Source organism: Alligator sinensis, unplaced genomic scaffold (genome assembly GCF_000455745.1).
Source record: "Alligator sinensis unplaced genomic scaffold, ASM45574v1 scaffold858_1, whole genome shotgun sequence".
Lineage (NCBI taxonomy): Eukaryota > Metazoa > Chordata > Crocodylia > Alligatoridae > Alligator > Alligator sinensis.
The window spans coordinates 761,474-777,351 of NW_005842079.1; the positions used below are offsets into that span (position 1 = coordinate 761,474).

Consider the following 15,878-nt stretch of genomic DNA (forward strand, 5'->3'; position numbering starts at 1 on the left):
CGGCATGCCTGGGCCAGGCAGCTGTTTGCCACTGGGGGCTCCCCCTGTGGCAGTTCTGTGCCCACCCAACCCCATCTCATGCCCTCTGTATTCCAGCCGGCCAGACCAGTGCAGGTGAGAGTGAAGCAGCTCTCAGGGTCCTGGCTGGACCTGACGCGGAGTCCCAGCACCACCATCCAGCAGATCAAGGGGGAGATTGAGCGCTTGTGGCACATCCCTCCCTACCAGCAGCGCCTGGCCCTGCAGGACACTGACCTAGACAGCCAGAAGGTCCTGGATGATAATGGCACCTTGGCATCACACGGCATCTTCTATGATGTCACGATCCTGCTTCTCCAAACCCAGCCTCAGGAAATGGAGATCTTCGTGAAGGGCCATGATGGCAGGACCTACACCTTTGGCGCCCGGCCTACAGACACCGTGCAGAACCTGAAGGCCAAAATCCAGGCCAAGCTGAAAGTCCCTGTGGACCAGCAGCGCCTCACGCACAATTCCCAGGAGCTGGAAGATCGCCACCCGCTCACTTACTATCACATCGAGAACCACAGCACCATCTACCTGCTCTTGCGTCTCCGCGGTGGGTGCAGATCTCCCAGAGCCCTCAGCCCCCCTCTTGCCACAGTGCTGTAGACTGGTAGCTGACTGTGGCCCATGGTGAGGACATGGCTTGCAGGAGATGCCCCAATCTCCAGGGGAATTCTATCGCATGCCACCTTTCACGGCTTTCCTAAGGCAGTTCATGCTCCTGTAGTCTCCCTATCCTCCCACAGGGCTCAGTCCACTCTGGGCACCATCTCCAGTGCCTCCCTACATCCCTCTTGGCACCTGGGTGACCCAGTTTGAACTGTGTTTTGGGAGCCCCCAGGACCAAGGGTCATGCAGGACAAGGAAGATGTTTAGGCTCACTGCTCATACTGGGATGACCCTGCTGCAGGCTGCGAAGTCCCTCAAGAACCCAGGCCTGGCCCTAGTCCCCTGGGCTCATGACCCTGGGATTTGGGATGGAGCTGCCAGGCTCTTGGGGCTAGAGATTGTGAGAGATGTCTGAGGAGCACGCAGCTGGTCGAAAGACCCAGAGCCCCCATCATTGCTGATCGGTCCTGGAACAGCAGCACTTGTCTCTGTGAAGTGGCTTTTACAACAGTGTCCCCAGCTCCATGCCTGGGTGACCTTCTCTGTGACCGGCCCCCATCCCCTGTCTGCTGCTTGTAACCTAAAATAAAGAGGTCTGAGGTTAACCCTGTGTGGCTGAGTGGTCATCAGTGGGTGTGGCTCCTGTCTATTCCACAAACACAAAGTTGGATTGTGGGCCTTTTATCTGATCCTGATACAACACAATTGCTGTGTTTTTTCTGTTAGCCACTCACACCACAGCTGAGTTGTGCACCCCTGACCAGGCTGCCTAGCTGCAGCAGTGCCTTGTGGCAGCATCTGGACACCTATCCCATGGTGCCCCAGGGAAACTGAGTGCCTGGAGGATAGGTCCACAGGTGACGGTGGCTGCAGCGCATGAGGCAGTGGCCCCATGCAGTGTCCTACCACACTGAGTGCTGGGAGGGAGGTTCAGATGAGCTGGAGTCGACCACAGTCCTGAGAGGCTTTCTTTGCACTCTCCATGGCTGTAAAATGCAAGCTGAGCCACAGCTGGCACTGGCCCTCCAGAATGTGCTGGACATGGAGGGCCCAGGACTCCCAGGGGGCACAATAACACATTTCTACATCCAGGCAGGAGGGGCCACTGCATGGGCATCTGAAAGACAGGGCACTCTAGGCTCACAGGGTATAACGGCTGAGTTTGTGTGAAGACAGGGGGACAGGCAGTCCAGGGGCTTGGGGCCAAGCAGAACAGCATTTGGGGGTAACAGCAGCAGCAGGATTTTATAGCATAGAGGCGGGGGTCTGAAACGTATTGGCAGGAATACAGTGGTTGGGACCCTAACGAGGCCCCAGCCCAAGGACAGGACCTGGCCAGTCCTGATCTTCCTGCTGGAGAGGTCCAGCAAAGAGAGACAACCCTAGGGTACAGGGCTTCAATACTCTGCTGTGAAGTTAGCTGGCTATGGAGCTCAGTGAGGGTGGTGGAGGACACACTAGGGGTGGCTTCAGTCTGGATGAGGTCTGTGTAGACCTATGGAGAGGTTCTGTAGCTAGGAGTCACATCCCCTTGTGGAAAGAGAGGAGTGACTGGGGGTCATCCTGGTGTCACAGCACTGACTGGGCCAGGGACAGCCTGTACATAGCCAATGTGGGATCACCTGCCTCTCAACAGCACCCTCACCTGAGGGCTCTGTCCCAGTGATGACCCCTCCCCTGCCCTGGTACAGGGCCCAGACTTGTTCACACACATTTCACCCTCCAGGCCAGCCCCAGGGCCTTTGGGGACACTGAAGCAAGTGCCTAAAACCGGCTCTGCAGGGCCCCCAGGATCTCTGGATTGGTTGTGGCTGTGCCTCGTGGCCCAGGAGAGATGCAGGGATCAGATTAGGAAGATGATCCTACCTAGGATGTTGTAATCTGGGTATCACTACTGGTTTCCAGTTATGACCATACTGGTGTAGGAGGACTGCATCAACACCCTCCTTGGAGGTATTTGTGGACATATTTGCCCTGTTGGGTCACAATGCCTTGGGATCAGGCTCTCCTTAATTAACTCCTTTAATTTCTCAAAGTCTGTGTTACGGTTTTTGTCCTCACCCCCAATGGAGCTATCTTGCAGGACTCAGTTTCAATGGGGCTGGGTTCCTCCAGCCATCAAATCAGTCAAATACACACGCACACACACAGATTAATGTGACATGCCTGATCTGGCCAGATTGATCAGCATGTACAGGCTGACACCCTCATATGCCAGGAATCAGTTCATCAGGGCAACAATAAAGTCAGACAGACACGTGCACACAGGTGAACAGAATACCTCGAATCAGGCTGGGTGTCCAGCTGACTCCCTCATGGGCCAGCATTCAGTTCTTTAGGGCACATCTGAGTCAAACTGGGTCAATCAGCCTATACAAGCTGTTCCTCTTATGTATCTCAAACTCAGCACATCCCAATCTTTTGCCCTAACAGTCCTAGTAGTGGTATCATTTTGATAAGCAGACTCCACAGTCTTTTGGGGCTTCATAGGGATCTTTGGCTTAGGTAGAAAAAGCGTTGCTCCAGACCAAGTGGGGAAGGGGAAGTAGAGAAGGAAAAATTCACCCAGTTACCACCAGTTTGACTATAAAAGTTATTTATTGCTAAGTAAATGGATGATAGCCATGCAAGGAAAAACAAACAAAAACAATTACAATATTACCCTGGTTCAATTGAGTATTTGGGGAAACCTCTCTCAAGCTTAATTAATAAAATTCAGGTTCAGAAAGAAAAAGAGAAAAAGAGAAAGAGAGCTGGGATCTCACCATTCCAAGGCACTCGGGTGTTTTGTTGACAGGCAAAGTTTCTAGCACGATCCTTGAAGGTTAAACAGGCAACAGAAAGAGACGATCTGTTTGTCCCAGCTTCTTGAGAACAACAGCGGATGGTGTCAGAGAGATAGCTCCCTCTTGAAGCACACTGTTTGCTGCTTTACAGCTTATACCCTTAGTCCAGCCTCTTCAAAGCATTCTTTTAATTGTGTAAATCAAGAGGGTCCCAAGCCATAATTGACAGGGAAAATCCTGTTATATAAACAGTTTCAATTTAAATGAATTACCTTTTTCAGTGACAAGGGGTTATCTGGTTTGGAACATCTCAAGAAACTGATTAACAACCAGGAAAAACATAAAGTTTTAAGGAGTAACCAGACACCTAAGAGCCAGCTTGAAATTATTATGCATATAGAAGATATACTAGAAGGGATACCACATTGTTTTTTCTCAGATGGCCTAACTATGCTTGCACTGCGAAGTCAGCATTAGTTTTTTGTATTTTACCTGTTGTGAATAAGCCTCATCTTAGCATGACTTTCAGATCTTACTGTAGTCTTTTAACATACTTAAGGGGATTACTTGGAGTGTTCATAAACTTTGTGGGGAGGACATCTACTAGTCATCCCAGGAAAAGTATGACAGCATTTGTGGTCAGGGCTCCAATGGGCTGGATGTTGTGAGGAACCCTTAACCATTGTTCAAATGTCACCCATACCCCCTCTGACTCAGTCTCTTGCCTCAGCATTCCCTAACCCAGCAACCAAGTTTTAGTCAATCAAGTTTAAATAGGCCTCCCATACTGGGACTGGGGAGTGGAATAGAAAACATCCTTTGTAAGTCCAGCAAGCTGGGTGCCAGGACTCCTTCAGGAACACAGAGCTGACAGGTAACACCTTACCCAGAACAAATTACTGCTGGTAAGGCCCCAGATGTCCTTGCAGCAGGCATCTTAGCTATTTGTGCCACCTGGGGACACTCGATGGACAGAAGTCAGGAATAACAACCAAAGAGGTGTACTCGGCAACAGCCCGCATCTGTGGGGAGCAGATCAGGACAGCAAAAGCACAAACCGAATACAGATTGGCAACTGGAATCAAGGACAACAAAAAGTCCTTCTTTAGATATGTAGGAAGTCAGAGAAAAAATAAGGGAAGCATACAGCCCTTGATGAATGAAATGGGACAGCTGATAACTGACTCAGTACAAAACCGAACTCCTGAGAGAATACTTCACGTTGGTATACCGCTAGTCCAAGGGTGTTAGCCTGCTTGACAGGATACAGGATGATCATGGTGGGGGGGACCCCCCCACCCCATAGTTGGTATAGATCTTGTGGGGGAGCACCTACAAAAGCTAAATATCTACAAGGCAGCAAGACCAGATGAAATACACTCAAGGGTGCTAAAAGAACTGGCCGATGCCATCGTGCGACCAATGGCAAAGTTATTTGAAGACTTGTGGCATTGGGAGAAGTCCCAGAAGATTGGAAAAAGGTCAATGTGGTGCCTATCTTTAAGACAGGGAGAAAGGAGGACCCAGGAAATTACAGGCCAATAGGTTTGCCCTCAATCCCTGGTAAAATCCTGGAAAAAATTATCAAAGAATCCATTACAGAGAAGCTAGCAGCAGGCAGTATTCTGAAGGATAACCAACATGGCTTTATTACGGGCAGGTCATGCCAAACCAACCTCATTTCCTTCTATGATCAGGTTACTTGCCACCTGGATGGGGGAAATGAGGTTGATGTCATATACCTGGGCTTCAAAAAGACCTTTGACCTGCTCTCCCATGAATTCCTTATGAAAAAATTGGGAAAATGCGGCCTCAACTACTTTACGGTCCGGTGGCTAGGTAACTGGCTCCCTGATAGGACCCAGAGAGTATTGATTGATGGAACTGAGTTATCCTGGCGGAGGATGACCAGTGGTGTCCCTCAGGCTTCAGTATTCAGGCTAGAGCTTTTCAATTTGTTCATCAACGATTTGGATTTGGGTATTAAAAGCAAACTAGCAAAGTTCACTGACAACACCAAACCATGGCAGGGTATGGTCGTGCTTGAAGACAGGCTGGCAGTACAGGCTGACCTGAACAGGCGTGCAAGGTGGGCAGAACTCAACCAGATGTCATTTAATATGGAGAAATGTAAAGTGCTCCATCTGGGGAGAAATAATCCACAACACACTTACAGGCTCAGCAGTGCTACGCTTGCTTACTAACACCACATCTGAATGAGACGTGTCTTGATAGACAACAAAATGAACGAGCCACTAATGTGATGCCGTAGCTGCAGAGTTAATCAAACATTGGCATCATTGGCGATACGTAGGGGGTGCACACAGGTGCACATGCACCACCTGAGCATGGTGGTACACTCCCTACAAAAAGGCGCCGTTGACACTTGCCGCTCCCCGCCTAGCCACCAACACTTGGCGGCATCTGTGGGCAGTCAACAATCACCACTGGCTGCTGCGGGTGGTGTTTGAGGGTGGTCACTGACCTCTGGTCAGCGCTCACCACACCCCTTTCCCCCCCACCCGCTGCCAACAGGACCAGTGGCGTCTGCAGGAGCTCCACACTTACTGCCGCTGTTCGCCCGTCACTGCCGCCATGCTTCTGCCACCACCAGTGCCACCGTGCCCACCCCCACACCCACCCCCAGGCACTGGGGGCATGTGTTGTTCATGACTAGCATGCATCTACCAAGGCATCTCAAGCAAGGCTAAGGATGTCATCCTCCCTCTCAACTTGGCCTTGGTGAGACTGCAGCTGGAGTTCTGAGTCCAGTTCTGGGCACTGCACTTCAGGAAGGATGTGGAAAAGCTTGAGAGAGTCCAAAGGAGGGCCATGTGCATGATTTGAGGCCTTGACCAGGTCATATGAAGAGAGGCTGAAAGACTTGGGACTGTTCAGCCTGTTGAAGAGAAGACTCAGAGGAGACTTGGCGGCAGTCTATAAATATATCAAGGGCGTACATCAGGGCCTGGGGGAGCATCTGTTCACCAAGGCCCCCCAGGGGAGGACAAGAAATAATGGGCACAAGCTGATTGAGGATCGCTTCATGCTAAACATGAGGAAAAACTTCTTTACAAGTTGAGTACCGAGGGTTTGGAACAGGCTCCCCCCAGAAGTGGTACAGTCATCCACCCTGGCAATCTTCAACAAGTATCTCAATGCCCATCTTGCTGGGATCATCTGACCCCAGCAGTCTGTCCTGCCCAAGTGCTGGGTGGGGTGGACCTGATGTCCTGTAAGGTCCCCTCCAGGCCCTAACAGCTATGAAATTATGATGGTACTCAGGTTTGCTACTGAACACAGAAACTGGGAAGAGGGTGAGTTGAGGAACAAAGATGGCTGTTAAGGTACCTTTGTAATCCTGGTATTGTGGCAGTTGGGCATCAGTGACAGCCTTCTGGAATACGCACAGCTTCCACAAAGTATGTGTCATCATCCTCCTTCAGTCAGTGGGTTGTCTGTGCCAGGCTGAGATGGGTACAGAGCTGTTTGACTAATGTGGTCTTCTCCCAGTGATGCCATTTCCTTTCTATACTTTGTTCTCCATCAGGTCCCTGAAAGAGTGCCCAGTCACCCCTCACTTTTACTGAACTTTGCTGATGTCCATGTTGCCAGGAGCAGTCAAGCATGGAAGCATTGTGCCATCAATCCCCATGTGCCCCAGAACAAGAACTACCAGAGGGCATCAGAGCCAAGACCCAGCTCATCTGGCTCCTAGCCTAAAGAGAGGCCAGCACCAACACAAAGAAAAGTGTAAGATGCAGAGCAGGTGGCAGATGTGAAGGTGATCTGCCTCTGCCTTCTACCACCTAATGTTTATATTATTGCTACTTATGGGTGACCAATTGGCTGATAACCAGCTGATGGCCTGGCCACATTCACTCTTCTACTCCCCAAGTGAATGACTCTGAGGTGGTTCAGGCAATGTCAGCAGGCTTCATTAGCCTAGCACTAATGATTCAGAATGCCACGGGCAGGGCTCAGCATAGCCCCAAGGTGTGTCTGCTCACAGTGCAAAATGAACCTGGGGTATCACCACATTGTGGAGGAGTTTCTAGTGGCTCAGTCATTCTGGATCTCAAACGGTCATTAGAAGGAACCTAAAATGGTGCTTGTGTGTAAATAAGCCCTTCACCTGTTCCCAAAGGGCAGTGGCTGTGCTGAGTTGCTGTGATTCCCTGCATCCAAAGTCTCAGTCTCCTGCTAGGTGTATAGGGCTGCATTTCTACATCCAAGTTCACCCCAGTGCTAGAAGGTGTGAGGCCCTGGCAATGCATAGGGGGTGCACACGGGTGCACGTGCACCCCCTGAGATTGGCGGTGCACCCCCTGCAATTGGCCACCACCGACACTGCTGGTGGTGCCTGTGGGCGGTCGCCTCTCTCCACACACCCCTCCCCCCACCTCCTTGCCACTGACATCACTGGCGGCATCTGTGGGCAGTTGCCGATTGCCGCTGCCAGCAGTGTCTGCGAGTGGTCACTGACCACTGATTGGCACTTGCCACCCCCCTGCCACTGCCAACGCCACTGCCACCGCCACGCCACCTGCGGGCGGTTGCCATGCCCCCCAGCCTCCCAGGACACGTATCGTTCATGGAGTACATTATGGGAGAGCTTGTCCATCTTAGCTGGGAGCTCTTAGTGAAGGTGGCTTGAGCCTCACAGCTCAGTAAGACTAAAGAAGCAGTGCTAGTTTGGGGATGATCTGAAGGGAGTTTAAGGCTGTGGCCACCTTAGCTGATGCTGGAGATCCCAAACAGGAAAATTGAGTTGTTTCAGGCTTCTAGTGGATAAGCATCAATTTATCCCATGCAATTATTCTGCTTGTCTCGGTAAAGAGCTAAGAATGCATTGACCCTCTTGAGACCACAATTAGCACAATCTAGTTTGTAGATTAGTGGTCTCCAACCTTTTTATGGTGAAGATCACTTTTTGTAAGCAAAGGGCACCCTAGGATCTACCACACAGCAATCTCGGAGGCATGGTGGTTCACAGGCAGGAGATACAATCTTTGCATGGTGAAGGTGGCAGCCCAAGCTGGACCACTCGTGAGTAACATGGGCATATGGGATTTAGCAGGGACTGGATCTTCCACCTCTTAAACTTCTGAGAAGGTGGGATGAGCAGCCAGCCCACTCCAAGGGACTGAGAGGCATGTTGTGTAGGCAAGTCAAGCTTCCTTGGGCAACTTCAGGCATAGTGGCTGCTGTAGTATGGAGGCCTGGGTGGGTGGGAGCTTGTTAGATGGAAGCAAAGAGAAGGATCTGAGGGTATCAGTGTGAAAGATATGTTGACATAAGATGTGTGGAGCAAGGCATCCCCTCTAGAAATGGGGAAGTATCAGTACTGTTGAAGAAGGCTCTAGGAGGTATCCTTTGGACTCCTGTGTCCAGTCCTGGTCACCCGTATTCCAGGAAGGTTGGTTGAAACTGGCTTGGGTGCAGAGAAGGGCTACTAGGGTGACTGAGAAAAGGTGGGGAGAAATCTAGAAGAGATCAGCTTGCTTTATCCTGCCAAAAGAAGGCTGAGATGAAGGGGAAACTCAAGGAGGGAAGAGCCTTCAGGCTAAAGGATGCTGCCACAAGAACAAATTGAGTATGAACTGCCAAAGCTGAACTTAGCCTGGAAATCAAGAGGAGGCTCCATGTAGGGGCAAGAAACGTAACTGGTGTGGAGATGAACTTCCCCAGTGAAAGGGAATCTGTGCTGTGGTCACTGCACTAGGGGCTGTAAACACAGAAAGATCTTATTTCTTGATAAGCACTGGGTTGGACAGGGAGGATTGCCTAGAGGCCACATGGGCTCTGCTCATGCTTACAGCTGTCCCCAGCAACCCTAACTCCCCTTTCTGGTTTCCCAGGAGCTCGGAGCAGTGCCAAGGCAGACTCCCAGGCCAGCAAAGATGAGGCAGCCAGCGAAGTGTTGAGTCACTATAGCAGTGCCAGCAAGGGCACCAGTGTTGCAGAGGAAGGTACTGGTGAGTGAGGCGTAGGGTGGCAACAGCTGTCTCTGGGGTAGAGAAAGGGGAGCCCAGGACCCAACTGGATGCAATACTCCAGCTGCAGCCGCACCAATGTTGAGTAAAGCTGGAGAACCACTTCTTTGGTTTTACTGGAGATGCATCGATTAACACATGCCAGAGTTTTATTGGCCCTAGAAGTTACTGCGTTGCATTGCCGGTTCATATTCATGCTGGGGTCTATTGTTACCCCCAGATCTTTTTCATTTGTAGTGGTGGTCAGGTTAGCGTTGACCATCCTGTAGGTGTGCTGGGGGTTCTTCCTTCCCACATGCAACACTTTGCATTTTTCTACGTTGAACCTCATCTGGTTCTGTTCTGCCCAACATGCCAGCCTGTCTAGGTCTGCTTGTATCTGCAGCCTGTGTACGGGTGTGTCCACGCAACCCCATATCTTGGTGTCATCCGCGAGCTTGGCCAATGGGTTTTCACCCCCTCCCTCATCCAGGTTGTTGATGAAGATGTTGAACAGCGCTGGGCCAAGTACCGACCACTGGGGTATGCTGTTGCCCACATCTTGCCAGGGCAACACTGATCCATTTATTTGGACTCTCTGCGTCCTACCCCATAACCAGTTTCACACCCACTTGACAGTCCCTCAGTTGAGCTCGATATCTTCTAGTTTTCTCGTCTGTACCTCGTGGAATAGCAGGTCAAAGGCTTTCTGGAAGTTGAGATATATGAGGTCAACCACTTTTCTCTTGTCCAGGTGACGTCATCTGATCATAGAAAGAAATGAGGTTGGTCAGACAAGACCTGCCTGTGACAAAGCCATGATGGCTGTCACTCAGTATCATGCCTTCTGCAAGTTTGTCCCATATAGCCTCTTGATGAATGTTTCTAGGATTTTCCCTGGAAGAGAAGTTAAGCTAATTGGCCTGTAGTTTCCCAGGTCCTCACGCTTACCCTTTTTGAAGATGGGCACATTGGCCCTCTTCCAGTCCTCTGGGATTTCTCCAGAGGCACGTGATTTTTGAAAGACCTTTGCCAGGGGCTCTGTGATTACTTTGGCCAACTCTTGCAGCACTCTTGGGTGGAACTCATCCGGTCTTGCTGATTTATATACATCTAATTTCTTTAATTGATTGTACACTGTTCTACGGCAATGGTGGGAATGGTGTCAATCCCACCCTGCTCATTCTGTGCCCTACCTGGCGTGTTGTTCTCCTTGGTCTTGTGAAAGACCAAGGCAAAATGGTCATTTAGGAGTTCCGTTTTTTCCTGAGTGGTAGTCACCAGGTATCCTGAGGCAATGAGCAGCAGCCCCACATTCCCATTAGCTTTCCTTTCCATGAGCCCTGGGTGCTGACTTCAGGTGCCAGAATGGTGGATGTCTGGTAAGGCTGCACCTTTCTCCGCAACCTACCACAACTCCACAGCCTGGTTTGCTCAGGGCTGAGCCCATGTGCACCCAGTGATGGAGGAGCACATAGTTAGGAAATGATATGATTACATGGGACATGTCAAGGGCCCTGTCTGGGACCTGAGGGAGGAGGAGGATCACAGCTAATATCAACTATGCATCTCACCACTGAAGGATCAAGGACTAGCACAGGTTGTATCATCAACCCAAGCAGGTAAAAATGATGAATCGGGCCCCTTGATCATGACAGTTAACAGTACCCAGAGTCCAACAGTTGGGACTTTAAGAAACTTACCAAATATCCTGAGCCTTGGGATAAAAACATGACAAGGTTGTTCCTGTAGCTGTGGTCAATCCTGGGGTCTCTGCATGCAGCTTCTCTCTGAGTTTCAAGAATAGTAGGACTCCTGGGTTGGACAGCCTACCCAAGGAGTTTTACATGCCCTTCTGGGACCTGGTGGCCCCGATCTGCTGGAGCTCTTTTGAGAGTGACTGCAGGAGGGCTGCCTGCGGTCTGGGATGGACTGTGGCCTTGTGACCCTCTCGTACAAGAAGGGTCTGAGGGAAGAGTTGAAGAACTGGAGGCCTATTACCCTCCTGAACTTCAGCTGTAAGCTGCTGGCTAAAGTCTTGGCTGAGCAATTTAAATCCATCCTAGGTTCCATCATCTACAACAGGGGTGGGCAAAATACGGCCCGCAGGCTGGATCCGGACTGCGAGGCCATTCTATCCAGCCCGTGCGGCCCCTAAAAAATGTAGAAAATTAATATTTATCTGTCTTTGGTTCCTGTCAAAAATGACAGGATCCAGGGGCAGTAGGAGCCAGGGGAAGCCCAGCAGGCTGCTGCAACAGCAGGGTCCACCCGGCACCCCACCCCTCCCCCCCCAGCCGGAAGCCCCAGCAGGGGCTTCTGGCCTGGGACCATGTGGCTGCACCACCCCGGAAACTCAGGTAAGGGGGTGGGGAAGGGCAGGGGAGGACCCCAAGCAGGGAAGGAGCCAGAGGAAAAGCTGAGCCCAGGGAAAAGCGGTCCCTCACCCGCCCTGTGACTGGCGCTCCCTGCTGCAGCCACTTGCAGCTCACACGGGGCTGTCCTGAGCAGGCACAGGCAGCCCCACGAGTTTGTTGCTGCTGCCCACCAAGAGCTCGTGCGCTGGACACCCAGAGGTGGGGGTGGCAAACACTGCCTTGAGCAGCAAGCAGGGGGGGCCGCAGCTGCTGTCGCCATGCGCAGCCCCGACAGGCGAGCCCAGAGCCGGCACGGGGCCCAGGCTGGCTGCAGGGGCGGGTTACAAGCTGGTGCTGAGCGTGGGGAAAAATGGCCTCGCCCGCCCTGTGGCCAGCGCCCCGTGCTGCAGCTGCTCACAGCCCATGTGGGGCTGCCTCTGCCTAATGATGCCTGTGCCTACTCAGGGAGCGCCAGCCACGGGGCAGGGAGGGGCTACTTTTCCCTATGCTCAGCACCAGCTTGTTCCCTGACAGTGAGCAGGGGGTCAGGGCTGCACACTGCCCCATGCCTGTACTGCAGGGCTGGGGGGCACTGGGAGTGAGCGGGTTCATGGGGCCCACACCACTGTCCTGGGGCCAGTGCCAGCGGGGCCCAGAGCAGGGTGGCAGGAGTACAGAGTCCCGGCCGGCAGAGGCTCTATGGAATCAGGCCAGCTCCCCCCTCTCCCTGCTGGTGCAGCCCAGCCTGGCTCCACAGACCCCTGCCAGCCTGCACCCCACTCTGGGCCCCACCAGTGCTGGCCCTTAGACATTGGGACATTGGTCCCAAGATGGTGACCAGGGGGCAGGGCATCTGTCAAGGGGCGGGGCTACCCATGCAGCCCTCAACAGCTTGCCAAAACTGGGTAAGCGGCCCTCCGCCCAAAATAATTGCCCACCCCTGATCTACAAGGACCAGTCATGTGTGGTGCCAGGATGTCAGATCCATGGGGCCCTGCTACAAATGAGAGACACACTCCATCTGGAATAGGACAAAAGGGCAGAAGGTTGCTGTGCTAAACCTAGACCTGGAAAAGACCTATGACAGAGTATCACATTGGTTTCTCTTTGAGACACTGAAGTGAATGGGTATCCCTCCAACCTTCATTGGCCAGATAAGAATGCTGTACATGGATGTGAGCAGCAAGGTGCTGGTCAACTGTTTCCTGAGCATGCAGATTGCAATAGAGTTGGGGGTCCATCAGGGCTGCCTGCTGCCACCGATCCTGTTCATTTGTGCCATTGAGCCCCTGGCCCAGCACATCAGGCAGAACCCCATGATGATTCGTGTTCAGATCCCCAGTGGAAGCAAGGACGAGACCAGGCTTCTGGCCTACATGGACGATCTGAACATCCTGTGCTGGAATAAGTGTTCAGAAAAAAAAGGCCTGTGGCACACAGGTCTACAAAGCAGCAGCGGGGCCCAAGCTCAACATGAGCAAGAGCACCTGCCTGGCCATGGGCAAGCTCGAGGACCTGGAGTCCCTGGGGGTCTTGGTTTCTCATGAGGGGGTCAAGATCAGGGTGGGGTTTGACCCCGAGCTGAGTGGAAAGACAGCCTGGGAAAAGGAGACCAAGGTTAAATGGAGGTTGGGTCTGTGGCACATGTGCCATCTCTCCATGGTGGAAGAAGGCACATGGCGCTCATGAAGGCAGTGTTGCTACCAGTGCTTCTGTACATTGCACTGGTCTTCCCCCCTCCAAAGCATGTCACCCACAGAATCCAGAGAGCCATGTGTGACTTCTTCTGGGGAACCAGAGGAGAGAAGGTGGCAAGGAAGATACTGTACAAGAAGAAACGGACCAGGGGCAGGGTGATGGATACCAGATATCCATCTGTTCCTGCAGGCAAGGTACACGAGCCAGATCTGCAAGCTGGCAACTGGTGCAGAGACCAAAACAGCCTGTCTCATTAGGTATTTTGCAGGCCACCTCCTGAGACAGTGGCGGGAGTACGTACCAACCAATGGGAGACTGTGGACCATGGAACACCCCTGGTTTTTCAGGGTCCTGAACGAGTCCCGGAGTGAGTACGGGCTACAGAATAAAAGCCCGGTGACTGTGCCAACCACAGGAAGATACAGAAGGTGGCCAGAGCCAGAAACAAGCTATCGACTGTGGAGCTGCTCCCCAGTGACGGCTGCCAGGCCACCTGGAAGTAGATCTTCCACAAGGACCTACGAAAGGACCACAGACTTGAACTGGCTAATAGCTCACTGCGAACGCTCAGTGAGGGCCTGGAGACACAGAGAGGGGCAAGGGATTTGATCCAGCTGCCCCAGGGAAATCTGGCAAGGCGCAACAGAAACCATCAACCACCTGCAATGGCACTGTCCATACGCCAAGGGAATCCATATGATGGCTCTGTCCATACACCAAGGGAGTCCATACGACAAAGGTAAACCGACTCTGCAAAGAGGCGACACGGGTCAAGCTGATGACTAGGGTGGCGGCACTGTACAGACACCTGACTAAACATCAGGGGTCCCAACAACTCACTTCAACCAGTTTGTGTCCTGTGTCAGGAGCACCCTTTGGAAGTCCAGGAACCTCCTGATGCACAGACACACAGAACTCAAAGAAACAGACTACATTAAAATGTTTCTCTGTGAATTCCAGTCCTACTACCGGACATCGGTGGGAGAGGACGGAGAAGATGCAGCAACTCCACCAGGCAAAGGGACACTTGGCACAGGCTGTTCAAAGACCCCTCTAGAGGGTGTGGACAGAGATAACGAAGAGGACAGTGAGACAACCGGACCTGGAAACAGCGATAATGACAGCAACGGTGACAACAACAGTGAATGAACTGAGATTGTAAACCCCAAAATTGGGGCTAGGACTAAGAGATTGGGTTAGGGAAAGGACTGTGGATGGGTGTGTGGGAGCACAGGTCCGCGGGTGCATTTATTGTAAGGGAAACAGTGACTTTAAAACTGGAGATAGATAGATAGATAGATAGATAGATAGGAAAAGCTTTTGCTAGATGTTTGTGTATATATATATATATATATATATATACACACACACACACACACACACATCATCTAGCAAAAGCTTTTCTTCACACACCTTACACCAATTTTAAAGTCACTGTGCCCATTACAATATATATATATATATATATATATATATATATATATATATATATATATAAATAAATATAAATAAATGTATATCTATCTATCTATCTATCTAGATAGATAGATATAATAATTTTCCCCCCAAAATGCTGAAGGTACTCATTCTAGTTCCCCAACGTGCTGGGCTCTCGCTGGCTGTGCAGTGACAGCATCCTCATGCTGCACGTCAGGACCAAGGGCGGCTTTCTTACCAGGCTTTTCTCCCAGACCCTTCTAATGGCAAGGATCAGCAAGAAGTTTTGCTTTTTTTCCCAGCCAACCTTTCCCTTGGGGTTTTATTGTTATCGCTCTTCGGGCTGAGCTGGAGAATTCGCTGATGGTTTCGCAGCTTCTCCCAGGGACCGTGTCCCCGATAAATGGTCCCTGGTGCCGCACAGACGGAGCGTGACCCGAGCAGGCAGCAGAGGCTCCAGGCTCCGAGGTTTATCAGCTGATGCTGGAGATCCCAGACGGGAAGAGAGCAGCTGTGCACCCTTGTGCTTGCCTGGCTAAAGGGCCAGGAGTGCAGGGCGCTGCTCGAGAGCGCCCAGCAGAATCCCGTGTGGACGATCCTTTCTCCCGCACTTTGCAGTCCGCTTCCCAAGAGCCCAGCCCTGTCCTCGCGCGTCGGTCGCATTAGCCCATTTTACAAGGGCGGAAACCGAGGCACGGCCCCAGAGGCGGAGCCTGCGGGACCCGGCGTGTGACCGGGGACGGGCGCTGCAGGCGGGGCCCGCGGGGTGACTCCGCCCCCAGGGCGGGCCACGGCACAGGGCGCGGCAGCTTAGGGGTTAATGCGGCGGGCACGGTGCATGCCGGGAGCTGCAGTCCGCGGCTGCGCGTGCGGTGTTGCGGGGGCCGGGCCGAGCACTGCGTTTCCCGGCATGCCGCGGGCGGTGTCACAAAGGTGGGGAGCGCGCGGCGAGGCAAGATGGTGGCGTGGCGCGGCCCTCAGACGGCGCCCGG

At 52.3% G+C, this 15,878-nt stretch overlaps 1 protein-coding gene across 1 annotated transcript in view; it reads left to right on the plus strand.

Annotated features, from left to right (window-relative positions):
• The window catches only part of LOC102382728 (2'-5'-oligoadenylate synthase 1-like), a 20,415-nt gene extending 19,180 nt beyond the window's left edge, over positions 1-1,235 (plus strand). Inside the window, exon 7 of the mRNA XM_025204384.1 lies at positions 97-1,235. Within this exon, the coding sequence (XP_025060169.1) occupies positions 97-630 (534 nt within the window). The 3' untranslated portion in view covers positions 631-1,235. The remainder of the gene's footprint in view (positions 1-96) is intronic.
• Positions 1,236-15,878: the final 14,643 nt, after the last annotated feature.